Source organism: Benincasa hispida, chromosome 10 (genome assembly GCF_027475165.1).
Source record: "Benincasa hispida cultivar pf3 chromosome 10, pf3_genome.v1.1, whole genome shotgun sequence".
Lineage (NCBI taxonomy): Eukaryota > Viridiplantae > Streptophyta > Magnoliopsida > Cucurbitales > Cucurbitaceae > Benincasa > Benincasa hispida.
In genome coordinates, this window is record NC_143487.1 from 54,048,091 (window position 1) to 54,063,355 (window position 15,265).

At 34.0% G+C, this 15,265-nt stretch overlaps 1 protein-coding gene across 1 annotated transcript; it reads right to left on the minus strand.

The window, feature by feature from the left end:
* Nucleotides 1–13,061: 13,061 nt before the first annotated feature.
* LOC120088473 (putative gamma-glutamylcyclotransferase At3g02910) lies at nucleotides 13,062–14,046 on the minus strand. The gene has a single exon (XM_039045808.2). The coding sequence runs from the start codon at nucleotides 13,717–13,719 to the stop codon at nucleotides 13,183–13,185; it is 537 nt and encodes a 178-aa protein (XP_038901736.1). The 5' UTR covers nucleotides 13,720–14,046; the 3' UTR covers nucleotides 13,062–13,182.
* Between the last annotated feature and the right edge of the window lie 1,219 nt (nucleotides 14,047–15,265).

The following is a 15,265-nucleotide window of genomic DNA, read 5'->3' on the forward strand; positions in this document are numbered from 1 at the left end:
AAATTAATTATCGCTACTTTGGTCAAGAATTTACTAACACTTGGTAATTCTCATAAGTGTGACCCTCCATTTTCAGACCTCAAAGATCGGAATCATTATGCTCCCAAAGTTGGAAAGAAAAGAATGAAAACAGACCTAAGAGACCCTATCAATTTCTAGAGTTTGCGGAGTTCCGAATCCTATAATACAACCCTCCAATTGGTAAGGTCGCTCCAGGGAAGACATGCAGGTGCATTATAGGAATCTCACAGTGCGACTTACTGGAAGAGGCCGTAGGATGTGTTGACCCATTTCCTTCTCCCACTTACTGTGAACAACTTCCTCTATTCACCTTGGTATTGACTCATGCAAACACTCTCTAAATGGAGTCCGTTCCCAGGGCGGCCCAAAGGCAAGCATGAATCTCACGGTGTGAACTCTTAGGGACGCTAGAGCTAAAAGTATATTACTTATCTCCAGCTGAAGTGTTCAAGACTGTTAGGGTATAAAACACTTAGCAATACATTTCGGTTAACTTAAACATATCCTAAGTCTAGGTGATTCATCCGAGTATAACTTTTATATTGAATTTTTAACCTACGATGTCTAAGTGATAAACAAATTTTATTACCTCACATCGCTCACGCATGCTCATAAAACCGGTTTAACTTAACTCAGACGCCAGTTCGATCTCCAGGTAGTAGGTGTTCCGTGAATCGTCAACTTAAATACCTTCAACCTTAGTTATTTTATCTGACTTTTTGCCAAGATCTTGATGGATGAGTTTTCTTGTAACTTCGGTTTTACAAGATATCGACCTATTTTCCATGAAAATTGGGATTGCTTGAAGGTTAACCCTAAGTGAGCATGCATCTTATCTGTATTATAGATTTTAGAAGTCTAGGTTATTTTATAACAATTATAAAATAAATTATAAAAATTATAACCCTAAAGCATTCATCTATAACATGCTTCCTTTAAACAAACATGTTTTAATATAACACTTATATTAAAACTAAGCATGCATAGTATATATTTTATAACATATAACAAATGCACGTCACATGCTTTTCCTATGGTGGGGTTTTAAAACTATATGGCATACTATATGCACGCATAATCAAACAACATTATATATCACATGCATAATAGGTAAACAACACTAAAGTGGACCAATTTTGGCATTAAAAACAAACAAATAACTAATTTATTACAGAAAATAGCAACCAGCTTCCCGAAACCGGCTTCAAATAATTTGAACCATCTGGAACTACTCAGAAACCACTTGAACTGGCCCAAAAATACCAAAAACCAAGTTGAACCGGTCAAATCGGCTCAACCATGTCAAATGGACTGATCCAGACCGTCTGGACCGGCCGGTCAACGGAAGCATGGGCAGGTCGGGTCGAACGGAAAGCGTGGGCACGCAGAGGCTCGAGCAGGCGGGCGGCGAACAAAACTGCTTCGAACCAGGTCGAAACTCGGGCTGGCGGGCCGGTCGTCGGGTCTAGTGGCCAAAACATGTCTGGAAGCAAATTTCTTCAATTTTTGATGTTGTATTCTCTCCCAGAATTGAGTAATTACAACCTAATTTCAACTCTAATGACTCCAAAAAATTTACAAACCCTTTTTCACACATTAATTCTGATAAATATGTGAGCAATTACAAATTTTCAGAAGGAATTTAAAGAAAAACAATGCCAAAATCGTAAAAGTCCACTTTAGTCCACATTTCATTTAACACTTGAAAGAAGGGGAAAAAATACCCACCAAAAGCAATTGAGCATAATTAAAGCATGCTCTAAAATACAAAATAGAATATGTTTATTAATTTATAAACTACAAGTTTTAGGACATAAAATCCAACAAAAATGACAATGCCAAGTATCAAAAGTGACAAGACAAATGATATACGAAACAGAATCACCACCACTGCTGAAGGTTGAATGTCCAAAAAATACAATCCATGAGCAACACTAGCCCTGCCAATTGTTGTCGAAGAAAATTTGTCTTGAATAACACAAAAATCACCAACAAACTTAACTGCAAAAGGTAGTTGATGAGTTAAAGCATTGATGAATATAAGATTGAAGGCAAAAGTGAGAATGTATAAGACATTAGTTAGTGTAATGGGTTCATTGAGACATATATCACTCACAAATTCAATATTAACTCAAGAGTAATTAGGCAATGAAATCATCACTGAAACGACCCTTCAATCATGAAAATATTTGTGAGTTTCAACAGATCTGGTTCGAGGTGTTCGAGTCTAAAATCTAAATATCAGTCATAGATTGAAAGAGAAATAAATGAGCATACGATTTCAACATGAGGAGTGCCCTGACTAGTTTTTGAGGAGGCTCCTTTAGTCAAATGAGTATATAACATAGCTAAGAGGTTTTGACACTACTCAGTGCTGAGGGAAGTCATAGGATCAACTGATACAAAAGAACAAGTTCTGGCTGCTGAAAACAGAGTAGTCCGCTGATTTGGAAGATGATGAAAGAGTAGAATGCTGATTATTACGTTCATGATAACCAGATGAATATCCATGGAGTTTATAATACTTGTCTGTGGTATGCCCTAGAATGTTATAGTATGTGCATATTGGAAAATTTCAACATTTATTCTATCCAGTGCAGTTTTGTTGCTTCGAATTTTAAATGTTTGGGAAGATGATGTATTCTTAACAGCAAAGGCGGCAGAAATTTGAGATAAATGGGAGAAGGTAGGAATAGAGCGTTGTTCAGCTTCTTGAGTAACAATAGTAAAAGCTTTGTTAATCGATGGTTCAGGCTCCATCAATAAGAGTTGAGTATGAACTTGAGCAAAAGAGTCATTCAATCCCATGAGGAAGCACATCATACATTCAGTTTGATAAAAATCAGTCAGATTTTTTACTCCTCCACAAGTCACTTGCCACATGTGCACGATGGGCGATAAGAGGCCAATTCATGTCATAAAGTCTTCAATTGAGTGAAATAAGCCATCACGGATTGTTGGTCTTGTGTCATTGGAGAAATCTCGACGTAATTAAAAAATTTGTTTTTGATTCTTCCTCTGATAATGTTCTTAATGTTTCTCCCAAATGTCTTTGGCATTGTCAAAATATAGAACACTTGCAGAGATTTCTTTAGAAATCGAATTGAGAATCCATGTTATAATAACATGATTGCATATAATCCAAGAATGATATTAAGAAGAATCACGATCTGGTTTGGAAATAGTTCCATCAACGAACAAATTTAGTTCTTTACTGTGAGAGCAATAATCATTGATCGAATCCACGAAACATAGTTGTTTTCGATGAGTAGATCTGAAATCAAAATGAGACTTTGTGCGGTGAAGGTAGTAGAGATCCATGTAATTGTTGATAGTTGGTTGAGAAGTGGCAGATATGAGCGATGAAGTTGGATTCAATAGTTTGTCATCCATCATTGACCATGTGGCAAAATAGCCTCACTTGAAGATTTTTTTTTTTTTTGTCTGAAGCAAAAAATAGAGAATATGAGATGAAGCATGAAACGGTTGAGGCTGACTTCACTAGAATGACAACGTTCATGAGAGAGTCTACGTGAATCGAGGAATGAAACGACGATGAAAACTGAAGCTAACATTGATGCCAACAAGTTCCAAACTGAAATGCGTTGATTTCTATGAAGAAGATGATCTATAGAAATTGTGCCAAAGTCGAAGTGGAGATGAAAGAGTTCTTGTCATCAATAGAGATTGAAGCATCGATGATCGACATCGACGACAGCGTCGACTGAAACAGAAGTGATACAGTGGTGACTATGGTTAGAGAGAACCACACTCTAATACCATTTTAGTCCAATCCAATTTTACTCAATATTTCACTATTCAATAAATTGATACAATAAATGGTAGAAAACAAACAAATAAAGAAATTACAAGACTATCCTTAATATGGAAAATACAAGACTACCCTTAATAGAAAAGAAAAGAAAGAAAGCAAGAGAGAGAAGATGGTGATTTGTGAGTGAGAAAAGGAAGAGAGCATGAACGAGATGGATTTTTTTTGCATGCACGAGCTTATTTTAGTAATTTATGTTAGCATAAATTCTTAATATCTATATTGAATAGATAAACCCTAGGATCATTCATGCTAAATTGTCAAGAATAACATACCGAATTCTATTGCACAAATGATGATAGCTTCAAGATGATGATGGATAACTATGGTATTCCTCAACCAAAACTCCAAATGCCCTTAGTGGGATCTCTCTCTAGATGGGATTCAAGAAAGACTAAGTGCTTATTGTTTTGATATATTAGAGACCATAGCCTAAGGTCTCTTTATATACTAGTTCAATTAGGGTTCCCATTAAACCCTAATTAACTAGAAATTGGCTTCTACCCATTAAGTCCATACTCAATTAAGAATCTAGGGCCTTAATTAATTAGATCACATAATAGAGCCCAATCTAATAAAATAACCCAATGTGATAAATTATTAATCCACATACATAGCCCACTTTAATTAAACATATTATTATTTAAATTTGTTCAACAATCTCCCACTTGAGATATGTCTGTGTACCTGATATAATTAAATCACATAAACCTTAAGTGCGCATAAACAAGTTATTTCAATAATAGAATCCCCCTTTAGTTCAATCTGGTCCATCTCCAATATTAGCACGGAATCAAGGCGACTTTCTTCACTACCCTTGTAACTAAACCTTTCTTGATCACCAATTCCAATACATTCAATGACATAGACCAAGTATGGATGGATAGCATGGAAACTACATGCAAAGTGATCTAGATCATGTCTATTTCCAATTGGTCCAAATTCCTTAATGAGATCATTCTAAAAAAATTTATGCTAAACCATGCATGATAAACGAGTTCAGATAATAAAACATAAACCATCAACTTTATTCTATATAGAAAATAAACAAAATAAGGTCAAAGAACATCCTCAATAACAAACTCTCACTAAAGCGTGGAATCAGAAAAGTGACTAACACCCATGTGAGCAACATGCTCATGAAAAACTTTAGGTGGTAAACCTTTAGTCAATGGATCTGCCACCATAGAGTTTGTTCCTATATGTTCTATCGAAATTTGACCATTTTGAACTCTTTCTTTAACAACCAGAAACTTCATGTCTACATGTTTTGACTTTGTTTTGCTTCTGTTGTTGTTGGAATACATCACTGCCGACTTATTGTAACAAAATAATTTTAGTGGTCTTTCTATGCCAACCATTATCCACAGCTCAGTGACAAAATTTTGCAACCATATTCCATGATTGGATGCCTCATAACATGCTATAAACTCCGCAGCCATGGTAGAAGAAGCGATAAGTGTTTGTTTAACACTTTTCAAGATACAACTCCTCCAGCCAACATGAAGATATAGCTTGAAGTGGACCGCAAAGTGTCTTAACATATAGTATAATCAGAATCAGAATACCCAATGATCTCCAAAACTTCTAATCTTCGATAAGTGAGTATATATTCTTTTGTTCTCTGTAAATACCTCATAACCCGTTTGGCTGCTTTCCGATGATCCATCCCTGGGTTACTCAAATATCTGCCTAACACTTCAACTATGAACGCAATATCTGGACGTGTACATACTTGAGCATACATTAGACTTCCAATGTCCGATGCATAAGGAACCTTCTGTATCTCCTTAGTCTCGAGTGTGGCTTTGGGGCATTGACCTAAATGAAATTTATCACCTTTAGCGATTGAGGTATCTCCCGGTGCACAATCTTTCATGTCAAATCTACTCAAGATCTTTTCAAGGTAGTTCTTTTGTGACAATCTCAAAATACCTTGAGAACGATCTCACAGTATTTCAATTCCTAATACAAAAGAAGCACCACCAAGATCCTTCATCTCAAAATTCTTTTTGAGAAATCTCTTTGTGTCATGCAATAAACCTACATCATTACTAGCTATAAGTATGCCATTGACATATAACACCAGAAAAATTGATTTACTCTCATTAAACTTGTGATATACACAATCTTCACTATGTTCACCTCAAAACCAAATGTGATTATCATTTCATGGAATTTGTGATACCATTGATGAAAGGCTTACTTGAGACCGTAAATGGATTTCTTTAATTTGCACATCATAGATTTTGAATTACCAGACACAAATTTTTCTAGTTGCACCATATAGATCGTCTTATCAATGTTCCCATTGAGAAACACAGTTTTTACATCTATCTGGTGTAGCTCTAAATCAAAGTGAGCTACTAATGCCATGATTACCCTAAAAGAGTCTTTCGATGAAACCGGAGAGAAAATCTCTTCGTAATCAATGCCTTCCTTTTGAGTAAAATCCTTTGCAACAAGACGAGCCTTATATCTTTCGATATTGCCATGTGAATCCCTTTTGGTTTTAAATATCCATTTATAACCTATGGGTTTCACTCCTGATGGCAGTTCGACAAGTTCCCAAACGTCATTGTCTTTTATGGATTTTATTTCCTCTTCCATAACACTTATCCACTTTTGAGAGTTAGAACTTTGTAAAGCTTGTTGGAAGTTGATTGAATCATCTTCCATTACGCCTACATCATCCTGATGTTCTTGAAGAAACATAATATAATGATCTAGAATTGCACTTCTTCTCTCTCTAGTAGATCTTCTTAGTGGCACTTCTTGAGGTTGTTGAGTTTGAACTTCAGGTTCAACAATGGGGACTTTATTATTGTCTTGTTCTATAATTGGTTCAATAATGAAGTCAAGAATTGAAGCCTGAACATCATCTATAATCACATGAGGAAAAGAAACCAAATCCTCTTCAAAGACAACTTTCCTTATGTTATCTTCCCCCCAAACTCAACATCCTCAAGGAATCTAGTATTTCTTGTCTCAAACAATGATCTAGAAGTGGGATCATAAACTTAAAACCCCGAGAGCGCTCGGAATACCCAACAAAATAGCAGCTAATAGTTCTTAAGTCCAATTTTCTTTCATTAGGCCTATAAGGCCTAGCCTCAGCTGGACAACCCCAGATGTGAAGATGTCTGATACTAGGCTTCTTTCCTTTCCACAGCTCATAAGGTTTTTGGCTACTGCTTTACTAGGTACCCTATTAAGAATATATGTTGTAATCTTTAGTGCCTCACCTTAGAGGGATTCTGGTAGAGATGAATGACTAATCATACTTCTTACCATATCCTTAAGTGTTCTATCTCGTCTTTCCGCTACACTATTCATGTTGGGTTTGTCCAGCATAGTGTATTGCGGGACGATTCCACAGTCCTCTAGGTATTTGGCAAAGGGCCCTGGACGTTGTTCACCTGTTCCATCATATCTACCGTAATATTCACCATCACAATTTGACAGCCTTAATTTTCTTTCCAAGTTGAAGTTCAACTTCAGCTTTGAAAGACTTGAAAACGTCCAATGATTGAGACTTCTCATGAATTAAATATAGGTACCCATATCTTGAATAGTCGTCTATAAACGTAATAAAATATTGTTGTCCATTCCAGGAGGCCTTAGGGAATGGACCACAAATGTCTGTATGTATTAGTTCTAAGACATCTGAGCATTTGTTGGCACTTAATTTTCTTATATTTGTCTATTTTCTCTTAATACATTCCACAACATTGAAGTTACTTAAATTAAGGGAATAAAAAATTTCATCTAACACAAGTCTCTGAATTCTCTGTTTAGAGATGTGTTCTAAACGCTTGGGCCATAACATAGCAGAATTCTCATTTAATTTATGCTTTATACCACATGAATTAGATAACAAGATCTTGTTAAATGAAGCTAAAGAATCAAGCATATATAGACTATCAATTAAAGAACCGGTACCAATAAACTTAGAATCTTGAAAAAGACTAACTTTATTATTTCTAAAAGAACAAGAAAAACAAAATTTGTCCAAACTGGAAATAAAAACTAAATTTCGTCTAAATGATGGTACAAAAAAAGTCTCATTCAGATCTAAATAACATCCAATTTTTAAAAGTAATATAAAATTTCCAATAGCTTCAACTAGAACTGTTTTGCCCTCGCCCACATAGATGAATCTTTCGGCATCACTTGGCGGCCGGCTCCACAGGCAACCCTGCATTGATATACTTATGTGGGTAGTAGTACCAGAATCTACCCACCAAGTTTCTATAGGTACAAAAGCTAAATTAACTTCAAAACAAACTAAAGTAAGAAGTTTATCCTTCTTTACACGCCACTTGATGTACTTGAAACAATATTTCTTGAAGTGATCTTTCCTTTTCCAGAAAAAACAAGGATTTTTAGTAGCTTGTTACTTGTTTTTATTCTGCTGAGATGTCCCTTCGCAGCATCCACAAATTTCTTGTTCTTCTTATCATGAGATCCTGTTGTCAAATGAGCACTTTCTGTCATTTCTCTCTTAATCCTATCTTATTCTTGCACACATTGTGAGATAAGCTCATTAATACTCCATTTATCCTTCTGAGTATTATAGCTTATCTTAAACTAAGTGAATTGTGCAAAGAGAGATAAGTACCAGATGCACGAATAAATTTTCATTTATCTTGATATCAAGTGTCTTTAATTTATCTGCGAGATTGGACATTTTCATAATGTACTCCCTTATGTTTCCATTGCCCTTATATCTCATAGAAGTTAAAGAAGTCAAAAGACTACTTGCTTCCCCTTTCTCATTTTTAGCAAAATATTTCTCAATTTGAGCAAGGAAATTATTGGTATTTACACTTTCCGTGATAGAGCCCAAAAAGACTACAGAATGGAGTGCCTAATGATCATCAGACACCTGCGATTTGACGTTTCCACTTCTCTATATTAGCCGTATTTGGTTGTTCCTCAGTAGAAGTAGGTTTATCGGTCCTTAATGCAAGGTCCAAATCTATACATCTAAGAAGTATCTCTAGGCTTTCCTTCCAAATCTTGAAGTTTGATCCCTTCAATTAAGGGATTGAACTTAGATTTCCAGATATTTGAGTAAGACCAACTGAAACTATAAACAACAAAACATATGCTCACAATTAAAATATAACAAAATAATTTCACATATGTGGTGGGCCCCTTAACAAGATACCTAACACAACATTGATGTCCAACCTTTGGGCAAAAACACCAATTGTAAATGGTACTCTCAACATAGTAATCAAAGTACTAACAATTAACTCTGTAAAAAAATAACCTTTCTTTGGACCGACTACTTTTCACATGAGCAATCCTTATAATTGTCATATACTCATTATCACATGCATACCCATAATTTGGCCAAATAATTATCTTCCTTTGGGCCGATAATTATCAGCATAAATTCATGAATATGCGCATCTTATATTTTAGAATTAAATTAATCTAGATAACAGAGGTTACTTTGGTAACATATTATTTTGACCAATTCAATCGAAAATATAACAATAATATAATAATATTATCGTATAAAAATAAAGGAGGAAGAACACCAAATAGCCTTTACCAATATTTACTTAATAATTGCATACACATAATACAATTAAAGCGGCATAAACATGTGAATATCAAATGGCCAAATATCATCAATCAAATTTAAATTTAAATTCACCAAAATATCAATCAAATTTAAACTTAGTCCACATCAATCAAATTTAAATTTAAATTCACCAAAATATCAATCAAATTTAAATTTAGTTCACAACATGATAAATAAATCTTGAATCTACAACGATTAATCAAATTTAAATTAAATCCACAACATGATTAATCAAATTTAACTTAAATTGACAATATTATCACTCAAATTAAAACCAAATTTTATCAATTAAGAATCTTGATTTTAAATTCACTAAATTATCAGTATTTAAAATCAAGAATCATCAGCAAGATCAAAGAAAAAATTGACGGTAAAATCAAATAGATTGTTTTATTCCCAATAGATGTTAGATTGGAAAAAATGGATCGATTAATTATTAATAAAATTGATTAATCAATTATTTGGACTTGAATCTACTGAACTCATCAGAGAAAAAAATTGTGCAAGAACACAAATTGGCTAACCAAGAACTTGCACAAATTGCGAAAAGCATTAAAAAATTGAAATAAAAATTGTGTTCATGACAATTTTCAATCACATTAAAATGCTAAAGAACACAAATCAGATTGCAAAAGAACACAAATCCGCATGGAAAAATTTGAACATTCAGTAAAATTGTGTTCAACCTTTTTTTTCTTTTTCTTTTAAACAATCTTTAAATTCTTTAACTAAAAATCAAAATCCCAATGGAAAACAAACCTAAATCAACAATCCAACATGAAATTCATGCTCTGATACCACTTATTAGCACAAATTCTTAATATCTATATTGAATAGATAAATCTTAGGATCATTCATGCCAAATTGTCAAGAATAACATACCAGATTAACTTCGAATGCCCTTAGTGGGATCTCTCTAGATGGTATTCAAGAAGGATTGAGTGCTTATTTTTTTTTTTTTTTTGTATATCAGGGACCATAACCCTAAGGTCTCCATACTAGTTCAATTAGGTTCCCATTAAACCCTAATTAACTAGGAATAGACTTCTACCCTTTAAGTTCATACTCAATTAGGAATTTAGGGGCTTAATTAATTAGATCATATAATAGGGCCCAACTTAATAAAATAATAAATTATTAATCCACATACATAGTCCATACTCTAATTAAACATATTATTATTTAAATATGTCTAGCAATACAGGTCATTTGGCATATTTTCAAAAAAATCGGGCTATTTGCCATTTTAGCCCAGATTATAGATCATTCATATAAATTTTTCAAACAATTAGAAAAGATTAATGAAAATTAACACAAGGATAATGACATTTGAAAAAGCAAATGATGGTATCTAGGGGTGTTCATGGGTCGGGTCGGGTTGGGTTTAGGGATATTTTAGGACTAACCCTATGCTTCGGTTTGTGTATTTTTCTAACCCAAACTAACCCTTATTCAATTATGAACCCGAACCAAACCAACCCAAAAAAATGGGTTGGGTTGGTTTGGTTCCATCGGTTCCCTTAAAAAAAGGGGAGATTGACAGAATATTTTAGATATTTGTGAGGCCTCCAATTTAGTATGCGAATCATAGAACATTTGGTAGTTCTAGGTAAGTGATCGCTGGGTCTTCATAGGAAATCGTCTAGTGTTACTCTGCGATTGTGTAGTAGAGCTAAGCGATCGTGTAGCAGAGCTAAGCGATCGTGTAGTCGAGCTCAGTAATCGTATAACATTTGGTAGGCGATTGTATAACACTGGGTAGGCGATCGTATAGCATTTTGTTACTCAGCGATCGTGTAGTAGAGCTAAGCGATCGTATAGCCGAGCTCAGCGATCGTGTAGCATTTGGTAGGTAATCGTATAACATTGGGTAGGCGATCATATAACATTTTGTTACTCAGCGATCGTGTAGCCGAACTCAACGATCGTGTAGCATTTGGTAGGCGATCATATAGCATTGGGTAGGCGATCATATAACATTTTGTTACTCACGTTCGTGTAGTAGAGCTAAACGATCGTTTAGTCGAGCTCAGCGATCGTGTAGATAATTTAAGCGATCGTATAGTATTTTATAAACGATCGTTTGGACTTGTTAAGCGATCGTCTAGTCTTTGGGTCGATTCGTACCGAACAGTTTTCCTACGAACCCGAGAACCGAATCGACCTATTCAGATTCATTAAAAAAACCCAAACCAAACCAATTTTTTTTTAACCAACCCAAACCAACTGGGTTGGGTTAGGTTACTCGATTTTTTTAAACACCCTAATGGTATCGACTATCGATGTTCTGAACAAGATGAGAATAAGCAACGGCAATGGGACGCGCTCTCTCCTAAAAAATTAAAAAAAATCTATAATGGATTCTATTAGTGAAATTGAGGATAATTACTATCTATTTTTTTTAAATCCTCCATTTTCTTTCTAAAATTTGGTATTAGTTTTTGTTCAAGTGTACAAATTTGTCTAAATAAATAAAAACTAAAAATTGAATAAGGAAATAAAAATAATAAGGGCATTCTAAATCAGAAATATATAAGAAAACAAAATTTTAGTAATCATCAAATGTTCATTCCAATTGAAGACAATGGATTTCTGGTTATGATATTATTGTTCATCCTCATTAATATAGAATATTATTGTTCATCCTCATTAATATAGAAAACAATATCATTCTCATCACCATTACCATTGAGATAAAAACAAGGCAAAGAGGTTAGGAAAAGTAAGTTTAGAAAGGAGTTCATCTATATCTTAAATTTGTAATTGATGGTTGAAACCATTTAATTCCTTTTTCGATTAATGTTTTGTTTGAATATTATTTTGTTCCTTATACTTTCAACTTTGATTCATTTTGATCCATAGATTTTTAAAATATTCATTTTGGTCCTTATATTTTCAATTTTGATTCATTTTGGTCCCTATACTTTCAAAATATCTATTTTGGTCTTTATACTTTCACCTTTGATTCATTTTGGTCCTTTAATTTTAAAAGCGACCATTTTGATGTCTTTAAAATGAAGTAAAAATGAAAATAAAAGATCAAAATGGTTACTTAAAAGTATAAGGACCAAAATAATCATCTAAAGATATATGAACCAAATTTTAGAGATTAAAAAAAGAACCTTTTGAAAATATAGGAAAAAAATGAACTAAAACTAAAAGTATAGCAACTATAATAGTATTCAAATATTCTTTTCTTTAAGAAATTTAACTAACTCCGAACTCGACTAGGCCCAACTCAATCAAACAAATAAAAAATATAGTGATTAAAATAATATTTAAACATTTTTTTTTTGAAAAAAAAACTGAATTCTAGAAAATTCCAAAAATACCCCCAACTCGACCGTGTAAACTAACGATTTATTTATTCTTAAACCTAAATTTATGGGGGAAAATTAAAAATCAGCCTACAAAAAAGGATAGATATTTATGATTGAAGAGAGAATTAGGGGTACGTTTTGTTGGGTCTCCCCTTTCCAATTTCCCCGTTCAATTTTCTCGGTAGCCAAACAACCAAACATACTCCTCCCAACTGACCGAAGAACACCTCGAATTTGCCAAATCCCTTGTGAAGCTTACAATCATAATCTCATTAAAAAGAAGAAGAGAGAATCTAATTACGATCACATTCTGCAGTTAACGAAATCCCAATCAACAATACACACAAGATTTCATCACACATTAGGGCAAAACAATTCCCCCCATTTTGAAGAAGAAGAAAGAAAAATCTCTAATCAGATGAAGAAGATGAAAGAAACAAACGAATATGATCAAGGAACGATAGATGTTGAGGCCTATCTTTACGCTTCACATAGCCTTTCGCCTCTTTCTCCGAATACGAACTTATCACTCCGCCGCCGCTTTCCTTCTTCTTCCACAGCTCCATCGCGTAACTCGGATGCGCATAATACGCCTCCGCCGCCACCACACCTCCGCCGTCCGTCGCCTCCACGTCAATCGGCAGCCGGACGTAGTGGCCGCGGCTCAAGCCTTCCAGTTCATCCGTTCGGCCTAATCCTCTGTTCGTCACCGCATAAACCTCACCTTCAACTCGGTGACCAGAACCAGGCGAGTTTATCAGAAACGGCACTTGATACGGTCCGCATACGAGCGGAAACGGCTCCATCGTCCGGTAAATTCCGATGAAAGAAGCGTCTCCGGTCCGCATCAGGTCCTGTAACAGCGTGTGGTTCCAGAATCCGCGTTTCAGAGTGCCGTAGGTGAAGATCAAGGTCCTCGGAATCGTCTGATTGGCTTCGGCAACCATCTCTCTCTCACTTTTGGCTTAAGATCGTGATGATGCAGCAGCCGGAGGAAGAAGAGAGAGGAAGCAGAATCTCCGATGAGATCAGCGGTTTGTTTGATTATCGAATCGCAAACAGGAAACTTTTCAAGAAAAATTAGGGAAAAAGTTTCTTTCTAGTTAATCACAGGGAGGCGTCTCGAATTTATATTCATTTTCTTTCTTATTTTTTTAAATCATTATTTTTCTTTTTGTTTGAATGGTAAATATAAAATATCTTTTTTTATAATTATTATTTATTTTAAATTTTAAACCGCTAAATGAAATCAGAGGTGAAAATAAATTTTACTATTTTAATTGATGACCTATATTATTTACATTAATTTAATTTAAATATTTTTAAAGCTCCCTCTTGCTTTCTCCATTTGTCCGTATCTTAATTTGGACCAATTAGAATCACACATGCCTTAAATGTTCAATTACCTTTGTTTTTATATGCATAATTTTGCACATATCTCTACGTGTTCTTTTTATTCCAAAATTACCCTTTTTTAGGAGATATAATTACCATTCATGATAAAAATGAGAGTATAATTTAAATTGTGACCTCTACATAGTTAAATTTCAAGTTACATTAATGTTAAAATGAGCTTATTGTAATTGACATAAAACTTGTACTATGAACTTTAAGTAAGAGATTTGATTCCTCTAATTCACGTATTGTCAAAAATAATAAGAATAACATCGGGATAAATGATATATATATATATATATATATATATATATATATATAAAACTGAATGTACTAGCAAACTAACTACATCTCAATTGGATACAATACACACACTATATACAATAATAATGTTCAAATCCAAAAGTAGTTCAAATAATATAATAAGGCTTGTAAATTAAAATAACTAAGAACCTTAAGATATTGCGGAGAAAATAATAGATAGTCGAAGACACGCTTTTGATAAGTGCTCTATCTTGAAGACAATTATTTGCTCTCTACATGAGAACCTCGAACTACTCAAATCTTGTAGAATTTTTGAATATTTGCTATCAACTCAACTCAAGATACAAAAAAGAAAGAAAGAAAATAACTCTTCAAGTTGTAAGGGATGCAACAAATGAAGTATGTTATTACTTGACCAAAACTCATTCAAATTGAAGAAACTACATATTCAAATTTAATATATTGTTAAATTTTGAAGAATTGCATAGAGGGTCCCTTTTGGAGCCCAAATGAAAATTAACCCCAAATTTAAAAACAAATGAATTTTGGCCATTTGCTTATGTCAGAACCATGAGAAATTACCACTTTAACCATAGATACATTTCTTCCTTCTTTGTTTTGCAGGTGCTCGATTTGGGAAAAAAATTGCGTTTTTTTTCTGTGTTTATCTTCTTTTTCTCTTTTGCATTCTTCTTCTTCCGCTTCATCTTCTTTTCACAAAGAAAAAAAATTACAATTGTGTCTGGTGAGAACTATAAGAAGAAGCAAACAGCGAGAGCAAGAAACGAGAAGAAGAATCCGAACAAAGGTAAAAATCGAAGAAAAAAATTGTAG